General features: G+C 38.0%; 2 protein-coding genes across 4 annotated transcripts; both read right to left on the bottom strand.

The window, feature by feature from the left end:
* Positions 1-1,595: 1,595 nt before the first annotated feature.
* LOC147865251 (putative protein S-acyltransferase 14) lies at positions 1,596-13,510 on the bottom strand. 3 transcript variants are annotated; one of them, XM_087318041.1, is made up of 10 exons: positions 13,463-13,510; positions 12,252-12,354; positions 11,876-12,148; positions 10,936-11,194; positions 3,127-3,218; positions 2,915-3,041; positions 2,691-2,776; positions 2,544-2,609; positions 2,075-2,451; positions 1,596-1,963 (listed from the first exon to the last, which is right to left on the bottom strand). In XM_087318041.1, exons 3-9 carry the CDS (start codon positions 12,077-12,079, stop codon positions 2,323-2,325), a joined length of 963 nt encoding a protein of 320 aa, XP_087174167.1. In that variant the 5' UTR covers positions 12,080-12,148; positions 12,252-12,354; positions 13,463-13,510; the 3' UTR covers positions 1,596-1,963; positions 2,075-2,322. The 3 variants fall into 3 exon arrangements, with proteins under 3 accessions (XP_087174167.1, XP_087174168.1, XP_087174165.1); XM_087318042.1 differs by lacking the exon at positions 13,463-13,510 and having other exon boundaries at positions 11,876-12,117; positions 12,252-12,454; XM_087318039.1 differs by lacking the exon at positions 13,463-13,510 and having other exon boundaries at positions 12,252-12,451.
* An 8,904-nt stretch (positions 13,511-22,414) lies between these two features.
* Positions 22,415-25,506, bottom strand: LOC147865250 (uncharacterized). The gene is made up of 2 exons (XM_087318679.1): positions 25,425-25,506; positions 22,415-24,611 (listed from the first exon to the last, which is right to left on the bottom strand). The coding sequence occupies exon 2, from the start codon at positions 24,608-24,610 to the stop codon at positions 22,550-22,552; it is 2,061 nt and encodes a 686-aa protein (XP_087174805.1). The 5' UTR covers position 24,611; positions 25,425-25,506; the 3' UTR covers positions 22,415-22,549.
* Between the last annotated feature and the right edge of the window lie 1,141 nt (positions 25,507-26,647).

The raw sequence follows: 26,647 nt of genomic DNA, 5'->3' as shown, positions 1-26,647 counted from the left end.
ATAGATAAAGAAAAGAATAATAAAAAGCGATGGAAATTAGACAAAAGCAAAAATGGAAACATGAGAACAGAAGAAAATGGTTACAACAAACAAAGCAACACTTGAAAACATAAAAGAATGAAGTTAATACTTGGAATCCTTTGGATGTGAGGTCGTGGTGGTATGCTAGCCGATTCCTGCAATCACAACAGCTATAGAAGAAAGGGGGTGCCATTACCCCAATTACTTATTTAAATTTAATGAACTAAAAACCTGAGACTCTTCTAAATTATATGGTAATTATATTTTCTGTGGCTTGCAAGCTACATGTGTGTGTGTAAATATTGGATCCATTCCATCCATGAATACATGGCTAGCAGCAGATTGTATAACACATCTATTACTGACACATGGAATGATTGTTTCATATAAAAATGTTCTCAATTACGAACTAAAATAACCAACACCAAAAATGGTCTACAATTTCCTTTTAGAGAAAGACCATATCCTTACCACCTACCTATATATAATATAGTTAGATTGTTGACACACGCGTCCTAATACTATTATTATTAGTTCACGCTAGTAATAGAAAAGAGAGAGAGTAGTTATTAGTTACGACGGATTTCCAATATGACCCATTGAACCGAAGTGTTAATATAACGTATGCCTGATGATTCATGCTACAAATTGACAGTGCAGATTGCTAAAGAACCATACGTATGAAGATTGTTAAGGGCAGCTCCATTGTTAAGGCTGTCCTCCTACATTCCGCATTGGCATCTAATGTACTAGTGCACCTACCGAAATTTGAACCAAGGCTCTTGGGCAAGTAAAATCTTTGGCTTCGCAAATGGGAGCGAGAGACCAAAATAAATGGTTTTGAGATCAGAGCAAATTGCATCCAACGGGAAATATGATAACAAGGGGAAACAAGAGAGAAAGATACGTATGACGATTCAAGTTATTGGAGGAGTCTAGGGAGCTCTTGCACAATATCTCTGCATAAGATCTGGGTCTTAGAAGCCTGTTCTCAAAGCATGACTCTCCCAAAAATAGCAATAAAAAATAATCATTTCAATGAGTAACAATTGCTTAATATCCCATTAGTTTCAGTAATACACCTAATATCCCATCAGTTTCAACTCTACATATTTTGCATGATTCTCATTCAAAATGGTTACCACACATGAACATTGCTCACTTTTTTCAAAATTACTAGCTTAATCCCATCAGTTTCAGCTCTACATAATTTGCACGATTTTCATTCAAAATGGTTACCACACATGAACATTGTTCATTTTTTTCAAAATAACTAGCCTAATAACGTTGAGGCTTCATAATAAATTGTCTCCTGATGCATTATGAGTGCTGTTCACATTGTTATTGGAAATAATAATTTACGTCATTACAAAAAGTTTAGGATTTCATATATCAATCATCTTGGGCTCTTACTACTCTCACATTCTTAAATATATATTTTTCTAGACTAATAATTTACACCACCAGTTTAGCACTCAAACAAGAATTAACACTACCATATTGCCTTTGATACACCAACATATATTCAAAATATTTCTAGTCATTCTTGTATTGATACACCTTGATACCCAAAATCATCAAACCAATTCCTTGTATTATCGTTAGTATTCTTGCCTATAATAGTCTTATCGTTGTATTCTACAGTAGTAAAGAATAATTTAAGTGCATCAAGAATGTATACAACTTTTGAGGGGCAGGTGACAATTGCAAACACAATAGTTTGTTTGCTTATTGAATCTGGAAACAAAATGGAGTAGCTAGCCTGTTCTCTCTAAAGAAGCTCAAAACTGTTAAAATGTATGAATATGTTTGAATGCAATAAAAACCTTGTTATAAATTTTAGACACCTTAGTTGCTCCTCAACTAACTCATATGCATTATGTTGTTCTCATCCGAAAATATGGCCTTTGAATTTATGCATAACATATATCCAACCAGCTTCCTACAAATAAGAAAAAAACAATAATCCAATCATGTCATCACAGCATATACATATCCCCATTAAGTTAAATTGTTATCCACATTACTAATGAATAGGATAGAGATTGGTTACCTTGTCTACATTCCATATGATGAAATGGATTCAGAGTGATATGGTTGATTGAGAAAAAGCACGACTGGTACATGAAGCTTTTTAGTCGATTCAACTTGTCCCACTGCGTGCATGTGTGTGTGTGTGTGAGAGAGAGAGAGAGAGAGAGAGGGAGGGAGTGAAAGAGAAAGAGAGGCCCTACCCACCGAGGCAATAATGCATTACCGCAAAGAAAAGTGAGAGATTAGTGACAAAGGAAACATATAAAATCAGTTGAAGTATTGTTCTTCATTATCTGGCCTCTCTGGATATTCTAATCCTTCAAGCACATGCATGTTCTGTTTGTCTCTCTCGGAGTATACAGGAATCAACCAATACAACTTGCTTTTTCCAAACACCTGGGTTTTGCAAGGCCAAGTCATGTATATCATATAAATAATATCATAGGACTTCACAAGAGTAAACATGAAATCATGTCAACAATTTGAACCTGTTCGAAATTCTCTCGTGCACCTAAATCATATCTCCATCTTGGTGTACTCTTTTTTTCATGAACCTAAATTGGGAAAGAAAGTTATTACACAAACACAATAAATTCGACTGTGTAAACAAACCATTGGAAAAGGTGAAGTTTTACCTCTATTGTAGTTGTATTATTAACCACTAAGGTGGTGTGCAGTATAAGGAATCCAAGCAGACTTAACATAAACGCCACATTTAGAACTGTAAAAGAAAAGAAAAAAATTGTCAGGTAAGGTTTTGACCAACGTTCCATAAGGGCATTATTTTCCTAAAATTTAATATGTGATTTTACAGCACAGAAACTTTAGTATATGCATCATGTACGAAAAAATGGCTTACCAAATGCAAGAAATGTCGTAGCAAGATAGCCAGCAGAATCCCGTTCACTACCAATACCTCTAAAGAACGCAATGAAGTGTGGAAGCAGTACAAATGTGCATAGTGTGGTTTCCAAGAATGTATAAAGCTGAATAAGCATCACTTAAGTTTTCATTATTTTCATGCAAGTGCTAGTCATCATTATAATACATGATATATTTTCTGGTACTCACCAGAAACAGCAAGAAAAACTTATAATTGTATGCCCCGACGCAGTTCACAACCCATACACAATGATGATCCATCTTCAACACACAACGACCACCTATTCCAAGCCAACCACATAGAACCCAGAAAAGTTTATTAATAAATACACACAGTGCTTTCTAGAAATAATTATTGATTCAACCTACACTAAGTCATACAATTGTATCATCTTATGCAGGTAGTTTATTTCTGCTACTATGAAGGTTTCTTCAATGTTATTATGAATAGGAATTGATAAAAAGTTTGGCATGAGAGCTTGATCTGCAGAACAACTGTGCAAGGAAGGAAACCTTCATGGTATCCTTCTTTATTGAAGTCACATGTTGTTTTTCTCTGCTTCATGGCAACTCTCATGGAATGTTGTGAATGAGAATTCTTGAGGACAATTAAAAGTGTAGTGACCTTGATCACTGTGTTGATTCCTCAAACAGTCTTATTACTTCAAAGAATTATAAGAGTATGAGGATTTTAAGTTTAACAGCACTCAGAAGACATTTAATGCTCAAATCGAATTTTCTCACTCACAAATATAAACAAGTTTATTACCTCGGTATTGCACCATAGATAAGTGTTTCATTTGCTTGCATAGCCTCTTTCATCAAAACTCTATCAGTTCATGCTATTTTAGTGTTTTTCTGGGGCATACCATAAACAACGCCCAACATGTGGTCTCTAAATCAAGAAATTCTCTTATTTCTAATTGCTTATGTGGCTAACCTCATGCACCTAATTTTACATTTTAGCATCCATACCAAGATCCTGCATATAATAAATCCAAAAGTTTTAACATGTTCAACATGCTGATTTCAGCTTCTCAAGCAGTATCCAAAAGCTTACATGGCTTAATCGTCAATGACACCAATCTGCAATCAACAATTATGGCAATGGGGGCTGATTCGTGTTTAAAGACCAAATCTAATTAATCAAGATGTTCCACCATCCAAACAATTACCTAAACCATCCCACAAATCAATTATCCTGGGAGCCAACATTGTGTGTACAAAGCACTCTGGATACCCCCTACCCAAACAGTTCTAGTCCTACTGTTGAAAACTTTGTACCAAGCCCTCCTACTGTTGAAAACTTTGAATTTCTGTGTATCCAACTGCCTGTTTGCTGACATTCTCATTTTTCACTCTTTTTTGTTTAAGGTAAAGAATTCACACACAGATAGAGACAAAGCAGGCAAACTAAGTGCTCATACAAGTTTTAGCTCTAAATCTAGGGTTTCGGGACATTATTTTATTAAAGTCACTTTGGCCATTTGGATGGTGTGTACAAAGGTAAGTGTTTACTTAGAAAACCAAAAGATTATAATGCTTGTACAAGTAAAATATCTCTAGAGAGCTTCGGATAAGAGAACTAGGAAGTGTATTGAGGACAGTCCTTGGGACCTTTATCCTCCACACAACCTTCCACTTAAAGAGCCAAGGATGCTCCTTTAAGCTATATCGATCCAATTATCTCTACGTAATATCAATGTTGTGAAAGATTCTGCAGGATTCTGTGGTTGGTTGATCTTGATAAAGGAGATGAGACCATCCTCAACTATCTAAGTCATGAAGTGATACCGATGTATTTTGTGTGTGCATGAAACATGGCATCCTCAACAAGCAGTCTCTGGATGAAGAATTTGGTGTTCCCCTAATGAGGATAGTCGGCGTCAAGAAAGCTATGCAACAAGTGACAGCCAACCAAAGAGAAGAACCTGATAAACCAATACAGGTATAACAACACATCAGCACATTACATGTACATGATGAAAATACTGGTGTACAAACCAAAATGGAAGATGCCATGAATGAGGAACTATCGGCTTTGTATAACAATGGAATGTAGGAGTTGGTTGCTCTTACCACCACAGAAGAAAGCCATTGGGTGTAGATGAGTGTCGAGGTGAAGTACAACTACAGAATTGTAAACAAGCATAACCCACACCAAAAAGTGACGGGATACACCCAATCACATAGTGCCATTATGATGAGAGTCTTGAACCAGTGGCAACGATGATCATTGTCAGGATCGTAGCATTGGCACAAGCTGTAGCAAAGTATACATGCAACAAACATGGTATGATAACTGAAGAAACAGATGGAAAGCCCCTAACAAGTGTCGACAGTATGGCACTCCAAGATCACAACATATTTGTGCCGTGTAGGATTCACATGTCTAAAGCAAACAACTCCATTCATCAGCACAATGACTCTAATGGTACAATTTTCATCCTTGTATACGCAGGCGACCTGCTTGTGGAAGGGGAACATTTAGCTGCAATAATGAAAGTGAATGCTTCGGTAGTTGGCGGATCTGAGGTGAGAATTTTGAACAAGCTTCAATACTTCTTTGGCATTGAGACAATTTGCACCCCCTCAGGAATTTTGCTCTCTATGCCCTTACATTTTGAGTTCATTGTTTATGTTTGGAATGGAAAAATGCAAGTTAATAAAAACCCTGCAAGACTGCAACTTGAAGCTGCAAATGGAATCGGGAACTGCCATCTAAAATCCCTCACTATGCATGTGGATTATCAGCAACCTAATTTATTTGACTATAACCCACCCCGAGCTATAAAGTTGGTCTAACCATCAAATTCAATTAAGTACTGGATGATGCACATGCAGTGCGCTAAAAGAGTTTTGCAGTATGTCAAAAGAATTGTTGATCATAGCATATCTTATGCAATAGGAATCCCTTGAAGCAGCAAGAGCAAAACAGAGGAATAATATAGGGGTATTGCAATTGCCAAATGTGAAGCAGTATGGCTCAAGCAGGTACTTAAGTATTTTACATCCATCAATGAACCAGTGCAAATTTTCTGTAACAAATCTCTGTAGTATTTAAGTGGTGCAGAATCCAGTGTTTTATGCATGCACCAAACATATTGAGGTGCAGTCTCACTATATCCACAAGCAAGCCATAGTAGCAAGCATGGATATCCAACATATTTGCACAGATCATCAGATGGTGGATAGATTCATGAAGGCACTTTCTAAGTTGAAGGAGTTTTTAAAAGTACTTGCCTTATGTCCACTTAATCCACCAACCTAGAGTGTGAAAAAAGCGAACTAGTCGTAGAGATGAGTATATGGCACAGTTGGGTTTAGGGGACGTGTGTTAAGCAATGAAGCTCAAACGCACATTGTGTAAACATGCTTGTGAGACTTATGTACTGACATTCCCCAATTTATAATAAGAGTAGGATAGTTTGCAAGAATATTCGCTCATGTGATCAAAGAGCAGCTGAATTAAATGCCAACTGTTATTTCCCTCACTCTCATCATAACTCACTGGCAATATTATTTGTGCAATACACAAAATACTATATATAAACCAATCCTCACCATTAATATATTTGCCAATTCAACCCCTTTCTGATTAATGTTATTTATTATTTGCAATTAATACTTTTGGATTTCCTGAAAGCCTTCGACATCGTACTGCATGCTTGGCTCATGCAGCACCTAGAACTCCTTGGGGTTCTAGTAAATATGCAATGGGTAATCTATGCAACCACGAATCAATGTCAGGGAAAGTGCACGCCAGTAAAACAAGAATGTGCAAGATCATCCACACTCTTCTGCCTTTACATAGATGAGATATCTAATTGCATAGAGAAATTGGGAGTCTCATGGGCATGTTTAGCAAGGGTAGTTATACCGATATTACTATAAGCTAATGACATTTTGTTGATCCCAGCCGATATGATTAAATTGGATAATGAAAGAACATGGATCAGCCCCATAACAACTCTTGGTAGGAAGATAGCCCACTATAAGGAACTCTCATTACATGCATCCTAGGGTGGATTTTGTTAGAGTGATGATCTAATGTAAGCATATGATAAGGATATAGTATATATGAAATAAGAAAGGGGAGAGAGAAACAAGGGTGCCGATCCACCTGACCACCCCTGAGTAAAGGGATCGAGACGGACTCGAGCCTCGATTGGCATCCCATACCACCACCGTGGCGTCGAGTCGTACCTGGTGCTGGCGCGCTCGCTACAAGAGTTACGTTAGAGTCTCGACATAGTCAAAAGATGATGAAATGATGGTAGCTAGGCCTCATATTTATAGCTAGACCTAAGGCCCCCAGGTAAGTTCACACTTGGCCTAATGGGTTGTCTCAATCTCGAGGATTAAAAGTAATCTTCCCCTTCTTTACACTCTCGTTTAACCCTCACACTTTATCCACGTGTATAGAATACTACAGTAAATTCTCACCACGGGATATTATATGGTCATGCTCGTAACATACTCCCCCTCTTTAAAACATTGCACTCTTGCAATGGAAAGTTAAGGAAGTTAGTTCTATGAGTAGTTTCGTGTTCCCATGTGGCATCTTTGATAGATTTATCTATCCATTTATAAATGTGGTACATGTGGTTTAAAAGATAATTCTTCAGAAGTAACCAGAGTTTCAGTTGTAACTGTATTCTATGAGTTTGAGGACTTGAAAAGGTCCACAAAACCGTGGTGCTAACTTAGCGCACTTACTCGTAGACAATGTCTTAGAATTGTGAGGTACATGTAAAAATACCTTCTGTCCAGGGTTGAATACATGATGTTGCCAATTATGATCGCCGTAAAAACGCGCTCTATCTTGAGCTGTTTTTATATTATCTCGTGCAATAAAGAACATATCTTGCATATCCTGAAGAAAGTTTTGCGTACTTTGCAACTCATCATGATGTATATTAACATCAATCGAGGCTTGTGGTTGAAAACCATACATCAACATAAAAGGACTATATCCCGTCGACGTATGCTTGGAGCTATTATAAGCAAACTCTAAAATTGGGAGATAACATTCCTATTTTGTTGGTTTTGCACCAACGTATGCTTGAAGCATGTCCTCAATAATTTGATTTACTCGTTCTGTCTGTCCATCGGAATGAGGATGATTCGTGGAGCTCATGCTCAACGTAGTTTTAACTTCTTAAAGACTTGTGTTCAGAAGTCAGTAGTAAACTTTGGATCTCGATCACACACGATATCCATCGGTAACCCATAAAAACGAAATAACTTGTCAACGAATTGGTAAGCCAATTTAGGAGCTGTTACTATGGTTTTAGTAGCAATAAATCTGGATATTTTAGTTAGTCTATCAACCACAACCCAAATGGCATCATGGCCTTTTTGGGTGTGAGGAAGGCTAACAATAAAATCCATGGATATACTTTCCCACTTATTATTGGGAATGTCCAAGGGATGTAAAAGTTCTGCAGCTTGAAGTCGCTTGGCTTTGTTAACCTGACATTGGTGACATTTAGTCATATAGCTATGTCTGTCAAGACGCATCTTAGGCCAATAGAATTGAGTGGAGATGAGAATGAGTGTACGATGTATTCCAGGGTGCCTTGCTGAGGGTGCATCATGGCATTACGGTAGAGCAAATTGTTAGCAATGTGGAAGGATTCCTTCGAGGATGTGGTGGTGTCTCTTCCAAACTCAACTCTTGCCCAATATTTCACAAAATAACTGTCATCAGGATACTTTCCTCAAAGGTGATCATAAAGATCTGATGTTATTTTAGTGAAGCTAAGAATGTTAACTTCACAGATGCAACTTAGTGCATCAGCGACAATGTTCATGGAACCATTATGATATCGTATGGAAAAATCAAAGTCCTGGATGAGATCAGCCCATCGTGCCTTACGACCTTTCAAGTCTTGTTGGTCACAGAAATATTTCAAGGACTCGTGGTCCGTAGTTACCACAAAACAATTTCCATAAAGATAATGGCGCCATGTTTTGAGCACATGTATAACTGCAAATAATTCCTTTTCTTGAACAATATACCGACATTGAGCAGAATCAAGTTTCTTACTCTCGAATGCTATTGGTTTACCATCTTGATATAAGACAACACCTATACCATAATCGTTTGTATCGGTTTCAACCTCAAAAGGTTTTGAAGGATCGAGTAAAAGAAGCGAAGGAGCCTTGCACACCAAGTCCTTGAGTTCCTTAAAGTCGAGGTCTAGTGTAACGTTCCACACAATAGGTTTTGTAGACTTACGCGTTTGACCTTTTAGAAGATCAGTAAACGACGTCATCAATTGGGAGTAATTACGAAGGGATTTTCATAAAGACTCAACAAAACCAAGGAATGATCGAACTTCTCGAATATTCCGAAGAGTGAGCCAAAGTTTGACTTTCTCAATGCGAGAAGGATTAATTTCAACTCGTTTGGTTATGAGATGTCCAAGATAAGTAATTGATTTCTTGAAGAACTCGCATTTTAAGATCTTCGCGTAAAACTGTTTGTCACGCAATGTTTGTAAAACAAAGAGGACATGTTTAGCATGTTCTTCTAATGTACGACTATAAACTAGAAGATCATCCAAGAAAATAACGACAAATTTTCCAATTTTTTCTCAGAAAATGTCATTCATTTCTTGTTAAAATGTGGCCGAAGCATTAGTCAAACCAAAAGGCATACCAAAAAATTCATAATGGCCATAGTGCGTACGAAATGTCGTTTTAAGAAGATCGTCCTCACTTATACGAATTTGATGGTAGCTCGTACAGAGATCAAGTTTCATAAAATACCGAGCTCCCTGGAGACCCACCACAACGTCAGAGTCTCAACGTAGTCAAAAGATGATGAAATGAGGGTAGCTATGCCTCATATTTATAGCCAGACCTAAGGCCCCCAGGCAAGTTCACACTTGGCCTAATGGGTTGTCTCAATCCCGAGGATTAAAAGTAATCCTCCCTTTCTTTACACTCTCGTTTAACCCTCCCACTTTATCCACGTGTATAGAATACTACGGTAAATTCTCACCACGGGATATTATATGGTCATGCCCGTAACAGATTTATTATCAAGACTTCTTATATGGATAGACGTCTACCTCATGTACTCCAAGGTGCAATAAGGCAACTCAGGATCATTTCACATCAATTAGGAACTGAGATCGGTGGATAGGCATGCAATATGCCAATTGTGCCATCAAGGGTTGGCATTGGAAAAACACAATGTTTACAATTGTGCTGTTTTTTATGAAATAGGAGAAAGATACCACTGTCTCTTCAAACAAGGCTTTGATCCACTGAGGCAATGGAATACGAAGATGAACGGTGCTTGGAATATTTCTTGCTAGAATTCATGAGACATAAAGAGAGGTTATTGAAGGACAACAACAATTACAAACATCACATCAACATAAAATAACCACAACTTTCTTCATTCTGTGCACTTCTACAACATTTATAACAAGATCCTAGGCAGAACTTATCCAAGTTCTTAACATATAGAATATGCTTAAAAATCTATCGAAACAATGTACATGAGGATGTGCGAAGGGACAGACTTGTGTGCAAATATAATACACATAGAAGGTCCTATTAAAACTAGCACGGGAATAAGTTCAATGTCGTCATTGTGCTGTCAAATTCAATCCCAAAAAGAAAAGCACCATTATGCAAGACCTTCCAGATCAGAATCCAAAAAAATAGAGCTGCTAAAGTTCTTGCTCGTGCTTCTATGCTGAAATCATTCTACATGTGGTAAAGTTGTTAGGTATGGTCTCAAGATGGTAGACAGAAGGATATGCTAGTTAAAATCTTAGTTCTCATTTACCATATGAATAGCCACCACAACCCCTTCGACCTTACTAGAGATTCAACAAGACCCCTAAAACTTTCTCTGAAACTAAAAACACACCCAACTCAGCAACCCGAGAACTTGAAGTTGAAACAATAAACAAAAATCAAGCTTTAAAATGACAAAGTCAAGACAAAAAATAGTTTTCCATAGACAATACTCACACACAGAACAATGATGGCTGCGTGGCGGTTTGAAGCAAGAGCATTTTCTGCAATATCGAATGTTTGGCAAACGAGTTGACCCATTCTCTGTAGTTCTATCAGCTGTGTTAGCACTGCCTCCATTTAGCGAAGGTGGAGCAGATAAAGGTTCAAGTTGTGCCTCATTTTCTTCTTCATCAATAATTGGCCTCCAGTTTTCTGGTACCCTCCCAGGATCAGTAAATACAGCCATTGAGTAGCACCATAAAAGCATCACCAGCTTCATGGAAATCAATGAAATTTTTCAATCATTCTTGTTGAGATAAACAGTACACAAATTGCAAATAATATAAGATTTTCAACAACTCTTCTTGCGATAAAAAGCACAGAGAATGCAAATAAAGTTTTTGATCGTCTTCTTGAGATAAAAATCACAAAGTTTGTAAATAAAATAAGGTATTCTAATAAGATTGTAAATAGAATAAGTTTTTCAATTATTCTTCTTGAGATAAAAAGCACAAAGATTCTACATAAATGCAGTTTTCAATCATTGTTCTTGAGATAAAAAGCACAGAGGCTGTAAATAATAAGGTTTTCAATCAACTCTACTTGAGATAAGAATAATAAAGGTCGTAAAGGAAATAACGTTTTCAAATATTCTTCTTGAGATAAAAAGAATAAAGGTTGTAAATGACATAAGGTTTTTAATAACTTTGCCTCCTATAAATCTAGGGAACCCAGGTAATTATTTTTTAATTATAATGAGCGATAGATATACAGAACTGAAGAAAGTATTTCTGCCGATACGATGCACACAGTTTGTAAAGAAATAAGGTTTTCAATCATCCTTCTTGACATAAATTAAGGTTTTCAATCTTTCTTCTCAAGAAAAAGCACAAAGATTCAAAATAAAATAAGGTCCAGAAAGACAAGGGTTTCTAACATCTCAAAGAAAACTTACTAGTGCATGGAAACACAACAATATCGGTATTGCAGCTAACAATGCATGTCCCCTTACAAGCTGTGGACCATAGATCAGAATGACGATAGAATAATATGTCACAGCTACAATGGCAAGAACTGCAACTATCATCAAGGAGCCAAGTGCTTTGAGCCCTTTGCACCACTTGAACACGTTCCATGCCATATAAACACCTCTAATCATATGTGCTTATCTTCTCTCTTCTGGTGTCCTACATTTGCCTAAAGAAACACGGATAGCAGCAAACCCCTCCTAAATCCAACAAATTTTGGTAAGCATGAGATACATCATTAGTCAGTTAAGCAAGGCATACAGTTTATTAGAACCTTCTGAAGTTCATTAGATGTTAATCTACAGATTAGTATCTAATCCTCTAGAATTATGAATATCTCGAACCAGCCATGTGGCTGACGATCATGGTGCCACACATTCTGATGCTTTTATATGTTCCTAACTCTCTGAAAACATTCACAGCAATGAACCCTTAGAAGCGTACATGAAGCCATTACAAAATCTCATAAAAGCTTAAGCTAGGAAAAGAGTTCAAAACATTATACAAAAACATAACACAGGCATCAGAAACAACATTATGCTGAATCTACATAAGAAAAGTTATTGCAAAACTAACTAATCATTTAATCAACACTCTGAAAATGGTCAAGGTAATGCATAACTATAAGCATAGAAAAATGCATGAAAATCTTAAGGCAGGAATTTTTCTTAAAATCACGTACAAGAACAATGTAACAGAAGAATAAAAAATCTGATTGTGCTGAATATGCATTAGAAAAACAAAAAAAAAAACACATCATTGTGATGAAGGTAATACATTCTTAGAGGTAGTAAAATGCTTGAATCAGGTAAAAACATAATAATAAAAGCATAAGAAACTGCACTGTGCTGAAACCTGTATAAGAAGACCAAAAACGACTACATTTTGATCAAGATAATGCATTCACGGAAGTTGTACAATTTTTTAATCGCATAGAAACCATAAAAGAAGCATAGACCGTTGTACTGAGCTGAAACCTTGCACAGAAAGAGACGTAACAAAACTACATCATAATGATCATGATAACAACGCTGAAATCTACATAACAAGAAAAATCATGACAAAAAGACGACATTTTGATCAAGACTATTAAAAATTCAATATAATGCATTCTTAAAGGTAGTAACGCTCTTAGATCACATGACAGAAACAAAAGAAACGTCAAAGGGATGAGATCTACATAATGAAACCCAATAAGAAAATCACATCGTGTTGATCAAAGAAATAATTAATTGAAGAAGGGAGAGTCCTAACAAAGAAATAATTGATTGAAGAAGAGATTTTCCTAACTAGCAGTGGAAACGTTGCAGTCAAGTTTCATTTTTTTTCGAGAAATACTTATGTTCCCATGAAGCAGAAAATCACGCGTCAATGACGAATGCATATAAAAAATATCAAGATTCAGAAGACAGAGGATCCGAAGAACATCCAAAAGTTAAATGAATAGAAACGTTTCTATAAGATCGAAAGAAAGAAATTTTGAAGGAGAAAATTTTAGGTTAGGAAGGTCGTACCTGAGAAGCAAGTGCGGGGTGGTTGATCAGTTGGATCTAAATTGAGACATGGCAGGAGGGGCTCAGAGAAAGCAAAAGAGAAGAAACTTGGGAAGCAGAATGGATTGTGGGGGAGGCGAAGGTCGATGATCTGTTGGATCCAAACGGAGAACAGACGAAGCAGAAAGAAAGAAGATGAGAATGAAAGCAGGAGTGAAAGAAAGCTCTGAGAGAGGTTAATAGTAATAATAAAGAAAACTACTGTTTTTCACGTAGGGGCAGAATCTGATAATAAATTAAAAATACACAAAAACTACTCTTTTCACGTCAAGGATAGCAGCAGTATCTGGTAATTAAATACTCAAAACTACTGTTTTGGAAGAAAGGGGGGGGGGGGGCATCTGGTAATTAAATACTCAAAACTACTGTTTTGGAAGAAGGGGGGGGGGGGGTAGTGTCTGATAATAATAAATACACACAAAACCACCTTCCTCTTCACGCAAGATCTCATGTGAATATTATTATGTATTCCATGTGAGACATCATAAATATATAAAGAAGAAAAAAATATGGTTGGGCATGTAATCAATCATACAACAACTATACTCCTTTAAACTTTTAATAAGATTCGCTCTTAACATATATATATATATGAGAGTATGAACACCAACGATAATACGTATATATACTCCTTGTAATAGGATTGCTCTTAGCATAGATAAATTATATGAGAGTGTGAACACCAATGATATACATATATATACTCCCACAGTAACACTGTTGCGAAAACATACTAACAATAAATGAACCAAGGGCACAATATAACAATACTCTTTATGAAAAGAGGTCGTTGGAATGAGAGTATAACGCTTGACATTATAATACATTGCATATCCCTCGTGTGCATAATGCAGCGGTGGTTTGGGCTCTGAGGATACCTATTACGGGCATGACTATATAATATCCCATGGGAAGTTGTACCTTAGTATTCTACACACGAGGATAACTTGTGAGGGTTAACCAAGATTGTAAAGAAGGGAGGATTACTTTTAATCCTAGAGATTGAGACAGCCCATGAAGGCCAAGTGTGAACTTGCCTGGTGGCCTTAGGTTTGGCTATAGATATGAGGCCTAACTACCCTCATTTGATGGATTATCGACTATGTTGAGACTCTAATATTGTGGTGATCAACTCTTGTAGCGAGTGAGTCGAATACGAGTGTATAATGGTCGTATTCACACTATTCCTTTGGACAAACTAGGTTTAGGAGAATTTTGTAATTATGTCAAAGGGCAGTTTCCCTGGCCCAATTAGTATATAATTGGCTTTGTAACCTAGCTCATGGGGTTGATAGTGTCATTCTTGTATTGTAACTATTTTTGGAATAAGACTGTTACATTATGTGTCTCTCTCTTTTTTACTTATTGTAATTACCTTACCCTAGTGGTAAGTTGTTAGCATTACAAGCACTGTATTTTGGGTTTGAAACCCAACTTCCTCATATACTTCTTATATATCTCTTAATTCACTAGATGCCACTGTGGAATGTAGGGGTTGAACCCATGACCACCTGGTCTCCATTGGGCAACATACCAACTGAGCTCCATTGTGTGCCTCTCTCTCTCTCTCTCTCTCTGCCTTCTTGATCTTGCTTTAACTTGTTAATCTTCTTAGCATAGATGTTGTTCATGTTTCCGCATTGACGGTCTCAGAATCCAACATCTGGTATCATAGCAGAGGTCCTTCAACTCGCTATTGGTTGTCATCTATCCTTAACAGTATCCTTGCCCTTGTCATCTTGAAGGCACGAAGTTCAACAACCATCAAGAGAAGAGAAGAAAGACACTAGTTGGTCTGCACTCCACTAAGCTAGATCACCTCCCAAGTAGGCCAGTTGGCCACACATGGTTCCTGTGATCGCAACGACTTGGAGTGGAACCTACTTCAAACAAGTATTGTTCGTGCCTTATCAGGTTAAGCAACATTCAGACGGGCTAGTCGGCGTTGCCCACTCAATTGTTGTAACAAATCGAAGTAGAATAGATTTCAAATCTGACATCATTTGTGCTCCATCTGGCTAGAAGAGACTCACGAAGACAAATCGGCTCTATCTGGCTAGAAGAGACTCCCTCTATTGTAGCCACTCGGAGCAAGATTGACACTAAAAATGGCACACACAAACACTGTGATTGGCACTTTGATCAGTCTAATTTGTGCTTAACTCAACCAAGCAACATTCGGGAAGATTAGTTGATTCTGTCCCTTTAGTTGTTGTAGCCACTTCAAGCAGGATCGGCGATCAAATCAAAATCGACAATCCAATCAACACGATGCTCAAATCGGCTAGGCATCACAATGGAGAGACCAGTCGACTCTGCTCCACACTTGGTCGTAGCCACTTCGAGCAAAATTGACCGAACAATCGACCAAGTTTGTGCCCAATTTGGCTAGATCAAATTTGGGTGAACTAGCCGATTGCATCCATAGTAGCCACCTCTAGACAAAACCTTCCAACTAGTTGAGTCACATCAAAATGGCCTCAACCTCCAGCTCGTCAAAGATGAGTCTAAGGAAGTTCAATCGAGGCTGAAAACATTGTCGAAGAAATCTTCGAGCGTTCATGAAATGAAGCGGGACCGCCGGGGTCCTGAACCGGAAGGATTCAACTTTTTTACTAGCATAAGAGAGAAAGTATTTAAGATAGATAGATTCCAATTTTGACGTTGAACCCTTGACTTCAAGTTTTGAGAGACAAGACCAATGACATTACTATGATTTTATTATTCTTAAGTTCTTGATTCAATACATAGCCCTTTACACAAGCCCAACTAGAGGCTTTTATAGGTCTCTCCATGCTTGTAACATGCACAAACCATGGGCTAAAACCATGATTTTGTGCACATGGGTTTGCTTATGACATGCACAAAACCATAGGCTTAAACCATGGTTTTGTGCACACAGTTTTATACGTTTATATTCTTATAGAATACTCAATATGAGAAAAATATATATAAAATCTAAAGCACTCAATAGTAGCTTTAGTGATAAGTCATTTGTCTCCTATCTTGGAGGTGTAAGGTTTAAACCTTGCTTGCACCCCTCTGTATGCACTCAAATGTTAATAGGCTTTAGTCTTATTTTTATATTTACAAGTGTTTGAGAAATGTGCATATGTTTAACTTTACATCTAGCCTTCCTTTTACGATTCTCATTTCAGTCTTATTTACAACATGCTAGAGAACATGTGTGACCATCACCCCTTCCAAACGCGCGCACATTGCACCTTCTCAATTTTGTCCCTTCTGCGTGATTTTCATGTTGTTGCCGAAATTTTCACTACATCCACCCCCACCAAACCGCACGTCCTATGTTATGTGCTAAGAAGAGAGTGTGAGATTTCGGCTATGGTGATCAATCAAATTCCTCCACATCCTCGTTACCCTCGCTCATGTTTGCGGGTTCCGCCCTATTATCTTCATCATTGAGGTGATCGAGGTTACGACCCTCGTCTTGTCTTTTCTTGAAGATCTTTACTCTTTTCCCTGCGATGGGTGGTAGGTGGCGTTGTCATTGGCACTCGTCACCACATACGGTCCAAACCATCTTCTTGCGAACTTTCTTGTCGTCTTGTGTTGGTTGTCAAGGCTGTTGTCGTAGACCAATACCCAATCTCCTTCTTCGATCTCCTTGGGACGTAGTCGATGCGTCTTATCGAACCGAATCTTGTTCTTCACTCGGGCTACCTCCATTATCTTTCGTGCATTTTCTAGATCTTTGGGCCTTCTTTCGAGCTGCCTTATCTGTGCTGCCAATAATTCTTCTCGGCTCATATTGTTCTCCCATGGTATCGCTACCCATGAGGCGATCGCCCTTTCGATGGGCATTACCAGCTTCCGTCCATACATAAGCTCTGTCGGCATATACCCTGTCACAAAACTGTGCGTAGTTCTATCGGGCCACAAGGCATAGAGCAATAGTCGCGGCCAATTCCCAACTCAACAGTCACATGCTCATTCGATGGCTTTGACTATCGGTCCATGCCCTCGCTCGATCTTCCCATTCGATTCCGGATTGTAGGCAGTCGTGAGGGAGAGCTTCATGCCTAGTTGCTCGAAGAGCTCCATTGCTTTGTGTGCATCCAGCTCCCCTTGGTCGGCCACTATCTTTCCCACACATCTGTATCGAGTAGAAATTTGCAAATGGCTGACATCGTCTTATTTGCCAAGGCTCATTCTTCCACATGATTTGTCAGGTCTTCTGTTGCGAGTACCAAGTACTTCATCTGTCCCACTCCCATTGGCATCGAGACCATATCCACCATCAATTTGAAATGTATGGTGAGTGGGTATGTCGGTCGCAACTCATCACGGTGACGTATGTTCAAATGTACTTGGCAGTTTTCGCATGTGGACACAAAATGAAGTACATCTTTGTACATGCTCAGCCACCAGTACTTCTCCTTCAGCTTTTCGAACGTCTCCCATGTTCCTCTATGACTTGCCCAAGGACTCTCGTGGAATTCAGACATCAGCATTGCTTGGTCCTCTCTCTTCACCACTACTCAACGTGGCATTCCCGTGCCAATGAAATCCTCACTTCAGAAAGTACTGATAAGCTTTCTTCCGGATTCGTGGAGCCTCCTCCTTCGACCACGAGGCATCCGTCGTCATTGTTCTCAAGAACCTGCCGATCAGTAACCCTCTCCTTCATACTCGTTCTCGTTGAAAGCGTGGAGGGTTGGCGTGCCTTTGTCTTCCGTTGACAATCGGGGCCGTCTTGAAGAAGTCGAGGGTGACGTCTTCATCCTATGAAACCATGTCACTTTCATTCTCGAATCTTGCTCTTGACAGCATATCAGCCATGGCGTTGTTCTTTCCTACGATGTGGTGGATCTCTGGGTTCAAAGACTTGATATAAGCGATCCACCTTAGCATAACCAAATCTGGTGTTGCACATCCTGAGATCATCCTAAGGATTGGGAGACAATCTGTCTCCATTATCACTTCCAACTCGATCATGTAGTCCTTGTCTACCTTCACTGTAGACACGATACCCTAGAGTTCCCGCTTGACTTGGACGTTGTTGTGGTGTGGCGTGTGTGGCGTGAGAAAAACCGAGGTTCCACTCACATCTCATGAAATAATGTACAAATAAATAAATAACAATAAGTAACTTGTAGTAGCGTAGTGGTTAAAACTTATAAGTATATCTAGAGAGGTGTAGAGTTTGAGTCTCTTTTCCTACAAATCAAGGAATATTTTGTTCCCCTTCCATTTTTGTGATAAAGGTAAAAAGAAGAAGAAGAGCATGTAATGTTAAAATAAGCTCCTCTTTCCTCTATAGAGGAGGGATAGGGCTTATTTGGGGGTCGCCCATTTTGCCGTAGGGGTGTACCACTAGGGTTTCATCTTCTCCTCTTCTTCTAGGGTTAGGGTTTTGTAGCATTCCTTTCTCCTTATCCCTTTCTCCTTCTTCTTTTCCTTCTAGGGTTAGGGTTTGAGAGCTTCTTCTTTCTACTTTTCTTCTTTTCTCCTCAACATACTAGAGGAGTTAGGATTTTAGGGTTTGAGAGTTTTGCCTCTATTATACTTCTTACTCTATAGATTTTAGGGCTTTGATTCCTTATACATCAACTTCTTCGGCATCTCGGTGGTAGTAAACTCGGTGGCCAGTGGTGTAAGGGAGGTTGTAGTGGCACGAGGGCTACTCCGAATCGAGGCAACATAGCCATTGGAAGTAGTCAAGCTCGGAGCCCACTAGACTCGCCTTTGCTAGATTATTTTAGCCTTTGATTATTTGATAACTGATCGTTGTAAAAACCACTAAAATCATGGTGTCAAGCCTAGCAATTCTAAAGAAAAACAAAAACCCTTTTTATTAATCATGAAATGGATTCTATGTAAAAAAAACCCACCGAAATCATGGTATTAAAGCTAACTTGTGTATAAATTGCCCATGTCTTTGTCTTGATCTCCCACTTCCTCACTACTTTTGTCTCCCCGGTTCAAGGCCCCGGTGGTCCCGATTCGAGCAACACACGCACATGAAACTTTGCGACAACGTATCCTCGTTGTTGTTCTCTTAGGACCTTTGCTCCAAATCGGATGGCATACCATGTGCTATCTTCTCCTTCTTGGTTGATGACCCACCCAATTCCAGTTGGGCTCGTATCCACAATCACATAAATTGGTTTTCCTTCGGTTTAGTCAGCCTTTCTTAGTGTTGGAGTTTCAAGAAGTAGTTTCTTCAATCTTCGAATCGCATTTGTATGCTCCTCTTGCCATTCAAACTTCTTCCTTTTTTTCAGCAATCCATATAATGGCTCGATGACATGAGTGTAGTGCGGAATCCAGATATGATAAAAGGTACACATTCCCAAGAATCTTCGCACCTCTGTCTGGGATATACATTCTTCTCGCATCTCTTGAATAGCATTCACCTTCTCATGAGAGGATTTTCGTTCATATGGTCCGCCAAGATGTCCCACTACTAGGACCTCACGTTGGCCGAATGCCGACTTTTCTCCGGAGAATGTGAGCCCTGCTCCTTCTAGTCTTTGTAGCACTATCTCACAATCTTCAATATGGTTTGAAACAAATCTTCTACAAATCTTCATAGGCATCGTAATATTTGGGATACAGTCTCTTAGTACTTTGTTCATGGCATTCACCATGTGTGCTACAAAGTTGGTTGCACGTTGCGGTAGGGTGCACATCTGTACCAATCCAATCGAGGTCCTCATTGTTGTCATGATGTCTCTGTTATCGACTGCTAGTTGAAATTGATTGTAGCTTGAGTAGAGATCACCAATAGAATAAATGGACCTTCCCGCAAATGCTTCCGCAAACTCATCGATACTTGGACCAATTCTGGCATTGCGAATCGTAACTTTATTCACTGATTGAAGACCTTGTATGAACCTTAAGGTTCCATTCTTCTTTGGTACCGTGAACCACCTATTTGAGTAAGGAGCATTCGACGGTTCTAGAATTCCCATCTCGACCTTCTCTTTCAAGAGATTGATTAATTTTAGAATGTGTGTTCTTGGGACTGGTATCTGTTTCAGGTTCCACGACACATGTGGTATTGTGAATATCACCATCGGTTCTATTATCCTTGGATATGCGCATCCGATTTCATTTGGATAGAATGCAAATGCTTTCCTATGTCTTTCGAGCATTTCCCGAAATGCAAATGTTTTACCATGTCTCAGACTCCAACACAGAGTGTGCAATACCAGGTATGACTCGATGCCATGACGGTGGTATGGGACGCCGATCGAGGCTTGAGCCCATCTCAATCCCTTCGCTCGGGGGTGGTCGGGTGGATCGACACCCTTCTTTCTCTCTCTTCTTTATTTTCCTATCTTATATTTCCTTATCTTTTGCTTACATTAGGATTAAGCTCTAACTCTACCACCTTTCGTGTGTTGACAATTAGAGAGACCATTGGTCATGATGTTATCATAACAAATCCGAAGTAAATTAACATTGCCACATAAAATCATTATAGTAGAGTTCATTTTACCCCCTATGCTAGTTGATGCACTTTTTTCAACTAGTAGTTTTTATTGATAGGATGTAAAAGCCAATCACAAGATAGGATATCTCGTCAAGCTTTTGAGGCATCTCAATCACTCTAAGAGTCCAAAGATACTAGCTCCTAGTATAGTACTATGGTAAGGCGGCTTTCAACAAACGACCTAAACATTAATTATAATATACCTCCTCTTATGTACGACCATGAGACCAATACAACTTTCATCTCTCATGGTTGCTTTGCCACATAAAATCATTATAGTAGAGGTCACTTTATCCCTTGTGCTAGTTGAAGCCCTTTTTTGAATTAGTAGTTTTTATTAATAAGATGCAAAAGACAATCACAAGATAGCATATCTCGTCAAGCTTTCGGGGCATCTCTGTCACGGATAGATCATAAGCTCAAGAGACTAGAAAGAAGATAACCAAATGGATAAGTGGTATTAACTGAAAGACTCTATAACTAGTGTTGTTCACTTTGAATTCCTTCAAGGTGAACTCAATTATTTATACTAAGCGGCATACATAGCTATTGCACACATGTGATACAATAGAACATGTAGGTACGCATGCATGTGCCAAGTGTAAGTAATACAAGGGAGCAACTATGCACATGATGCTAGCTAAAAACTACAAGGAGCAATTACACACATGATTGTATACTAGATATGTTAGTTAACACATAACACTTGTTTATAATATGGTCATGTCAAGAGTTAGAATTGTGACAATCTCAATCACTCTACAAGTCTAGAGATACTAGCTCCTGGTATAGTACTGTGCTAAGGTGGCTTTTCACAAACGGCCTAAACATTAATAATCTACCTCCTCTTAGGTACGACCTCGAGACCAATACAACTTTCATCTCTCCTAGTTGCTTTGCCACATAAAATCATTATAGTAGAGTTCACTTTACCCCCCGTGTAGCAACGGGCCCGGTTTCGGCTCAAACCGAACCAAACAGTTAAGTCGTGGCTTAATGGTTTATCGGTTAAAAGTTAAATAAATAGTTTGGTTTGGTTTCAAAGGATACTATTCGGTTCGATTTTTGGGTTTCACAGTTTAGCGGTTTAGCAGCTTATCGGTTTAAAGGTTTGGTTTATAGGTTTATAACTTTTTTTTAAATCCTAAATTTTCCCTCTTTTTTTTTTTTGGTAAAATCACACAATTATATTAATTGCATGTAAAAAAAACCCCTATTACAACTTGTTAGCATAGTTCTAGCCATACGTCTCAAACGTGTCATACTCATACGTGAATATTCGTATCATACTCATACGTGAATATTCGTATCATACTCATACGTGAAATGGCTCCAAGTATGATTGGAATCCATTCGTCTATATTTTTATTTTTATTACTCTAAAAAAAATTTAAAATATGAAAAATAAAAAATAATCAAGATTTTTATAAACAAAAATCAAGACCATAAATTCATTGAAAACTAACAAAATAGCATCCAAAATTCTAAACATGAACCAAAATTTATCCAAAGTTCAAACTTCAAACATGAACATTAACCTAGAAAGTAGCTCTAAATTCATAGTACTAATAGTTAATCTCATCTCTCTACTCTTGAGGTGCATTGTCAATGTTAACATCTTGCCCATCATCATCATCTTCTTCGAAATCCTCATTAACCATAGTTGCATGTTGTCTTTGCAATACCAAAAGCCTATCATCATCTTCTTCTTTATTAATCATATCCAAAGTCACTTCTATACGGCATGCATCTCTTTCTTTGACTTTCTTTAATAGACGATGGTTTGTATGCAAGTATACCAGCTTCTCTATATGATCATGACTCAACCTATTTCTCCTCTTAGTGTGTATCAATGAAAAGGTACTCCAATTTCTCTCACATGGAGATGCACAAGTACCTTGAGAAAGCACTCGTATCACAAGTTTACTTAAATTTGGGGTTTCTCCTCCAAATAATTCCCACCACTTAACACCTTCTTTCATTCTAGTAGGATCATTTGAAGGTGGAAGTTGAAAAATACCCTTCTCTTTAGTTTTATAAGCATGATACTCATCTAATAAATTACCTTGCATCTTAATGTCACCATTTGCATATCGCATAATGGTGTCTATCCAACTAGCATTCACCACATTATCAAAAACTTGAGAATTTTCCCACCAAATTGGATGTAAGAGATATCCAATTGCATGTAATGGTGAATGTAACATTTTGCATCTATCCATGCATAATCCTCTAATTTCATCAAGCAACATGTTATTGATTCCTTGCATTTTATTTATTTCTTCTACCATTCGTCGTGTACATTCATATATCAACCCCGTTGTTGCACCTTCTCTATCCGCCAATCGCAACACTTTTAAAATTGGTGAGCATATTTCCACTATCATCTTTACATTTGACCAAAAGGAAGCATTCAATATTATCGAAACTACTTCTTCTGCTTGTTGCGTTTTAGATCCCTTCCATTGGCACCATTCTTCGCTAACTACCATTCTTCTTAAACCACTATACACTCTATCATCTAACAAATTTGATAGCACAATGAAACTATAAGCAAACCTTGTAGTAGAAGGCTTCAACAATTCCTTTTTACTAAACTTGCGAAACATTGCAAGCACATATAGCTTTCTTGTGATGAACGTAGTAACCTTCATACCTAATCTCAAAGCATCATTAACCCAAGCACATTTTCCTATATCCTCAAACAACAAATCAAGGCAATGACATGTGCATCGAGTAAAAAATATCATGGGCCACTCTTTCTCTATCATATGTCCCGCTGCCACACAATTTGATGCATTATCCATGCATACTTGCATAACATTTGTTGGGCCAATTTCAAGAATGGTAGCTTTTAGAATATTAAAGATATACTCCCTCGTTTTACATTCTCCACTTGTATCCACGGACCTCAAAAACAGTGAACCAAACATTGATGAAGCTAGAACATTAATTATTGGCCTATTTCTAGTATCTGACCAACCATCACTGACTATAGTGCATCCATATATTTTCCATTTCTCTTTGATGCATGAAAGTTTATCTTCAACAATTTTTACTTCTTCATCTAAGTGCCTCTTTCCCAATTGGAAAGAACTTGGTGGCTTATATGACGGACCAGCCTTTGCAATTGCTTGAACCATATCATGAAAAAAGGAACTATCAACCTTAAGATGTGGAATATCCTCTACAAAAAAGAATCTTCTCACTGATTCATCGACATTTTTATTCAAACTTTTTTGCCAAGAGATTTGTAGGGATCCACTAGAATTCTCAATTGTCCTCTTCTTACATGATGAAGATGACATGTCAACTACAGATGCACAAGTAGATGGCACAACATTGGCATTAGATGTACTTACATCGACATTATTCTCACTTTCTGTAATAGAATTTTCATTAGCATTAATATTTTCATGAGCATCCACATCCGATACCAATTTTTGTATCTCATCTTTTATTGCTCCAGTGACTTTGCGGCATTTATCCACACCTTGTCCTTTTAGCCCCAAAAGATGGGCTTTAATTCGGTGTGGACCACCAGCAAACACGTGTTTGCAATGTTTGCATTCATTTATATGCATTCCTTTATCGTTTCTCTTCACGACAGTAATGTGGTCCCATAAAAAGCTCTTTTGTTTGCCCATACTACAATCACATTAATTTATAAATCAACTAGGAAGTGACTTAACAAATCTACAATCACGTTGATATGAATATATAAAAGAACATTAGAAAACTACAATTACATTGATTTAATAAAACTACAATCCTTTTGAGGTGCTTTTCCTTCTCAGAGTTTATTAAGTTCTATTCTATTTCGGGCAACATTGCCTCAATATAATTCATTTCTACGTCACTTTCTATGTTACTTTCTATCTTATGTTTCAAATTTCAATATCAAAAATTTCTATGGCTAAAAGCCAAAAGGTTCAATGGTGATTATCTCTCTCCAAAGGCCAAATTTCAATTAGATGAAAACATGAACAACTAGTTAAATTCTCTACATTATTACGAATCCTATATGGCCAAGAGGTATTACTTTTCAGCACATTAAGACCTTCTCAATCCCATGCAAGACAAATCACAAACCTAAGAAAAAGATGCATCATGCAATTTGTTGTTTCTCTTCCTCTTTCAATTATTCGATTAAAAAAACCAAAAAAATGGGTAGTGAAGGGGCGGGGAAGGGCGACATGTCTAGTTTTCTTATCCCTTGCATCCATTATTTGAGAAAAACATGCATTTGTAGTATGTATAACCTGAAATTAAAGCTGATTTGCACATACAAACATCCATAATTCCATAATCTCATTTAGTGTTTTATGAGTTCTTGGGTTTTTGTTAAGATTTTGAGGGTTTTTTCCCAAATTTTCGTTTTAGGGTTTGATCTCATGCTCATTGAATGATTTAACAATTGTATAGACATTAGAAATACATGAATTCAGGATAACAATTTACCTTTACGCTTCCAAGAAGAATCAAACGAGACAAATCGGTAAGGCGGCAGGTTGTAGGCGGCCCGCGGGTTAGCGGGAATCAGGATTCGGGATTCGGGATTCGGGATTCGGGATTCGGGATTTGGGAATCAGAAATTAGAAATTAGAAATCAGCCTATTCGTTTTGTCCTTCACAGAAATCTGATTTTCACTCAAAGCTCTCGATTCTCTACGGTTGACTGAGGACTCTCGATTCTCAAACTCTCAAACTCTCAAACTCTCAAACTCTCAGAGACTCAGACTCGTCACTCGTCACTGACTCACTGCTCAGTGCTCACAACGCAACGACGCATCAGAAAAAACCCCCCAAAAAAACACCCAAACCCCCCCCCCCCAAAAAAAAAAAAAACCCAAACGAATATCGCATATCATACGCGTACGTTTGCAAACGTTCGCGTACGTCCAATAAATTGGACGTACGCGAATATTAGGAACTATGCTTGTTAGTCATCTTTACATACATAGAGAGATACATATTCATAACATTACCATGAATATGTCTCTCAACATCCCCTAACCTTTCTTATCAGAGCAAATGACGAATGTGATGTCCAACTAACTTACATACTTGTTTCTCTTCATGATTAAAATTTCCCTCTAACTTTCGACTTTTAATTTTAGACCCTAGTTTTAACTTTTAACTTAAGATTTTTACCTCTTTTGTTCTAACTTCTAAGTCATGACTCTGTTTCTGCGTGCCTCCTACAGATTACCACCTCCTCCTACAGTTTATTATAATACACGTGTATGAAATAAACACACTCTATCTCTCATCTCATCTCTACACATGTCCATATCTTCTGTTGCTTAAGCTGTCGTTTGTGTACATACAAGTCCTTTTTTGGCATAATTTCATCAGATTTATGAGGCTGATTCGATCTTTCTAAAGCTCCTTCTCCTTATATGTGGAGGTTGGTAAGATCTGGTGCTTTGGGGTTCTTTGCAATGGAGGCAAATTTTGCATAAGAACTTGTTCCATTACACATAATTCTGGTTTGTGCCCAGATTTAGGTAGATAACCTTATCGATGGTTTGCCTTCTGTTCTTCTGTATGCATTTTGCTAACCATAAAAACCTAAAATCTAAACCCTATCCCTAATCCTTAATCCTCACCCTCAACTCTCAACCCCAAAACTCTAAACCTAATAAGACCATCTAAACTCTAACCTAGTAAACCATTAAACA

Source organism: Azolla caroliniana, unplaced genomic scaffold (genome assembly GCF_043228905.1).
Source record: "Azolla caroliniana isolate FFs.n. ecotype wild unplaced genomic scaffold, voAzoCaro1.0.p SCAF_4, whole genome shotgun sequence".
NCBI classification, from domain to species: Eukaryota; Viridiplantae; Streptophyta; class Polypodiopsida; order Salviniales; family Salviniaceae; genus Azolla; species Azolla caroliniana.
This window is presented reverse-complemented; position numbering and strand designations above follow the sequence as displayed.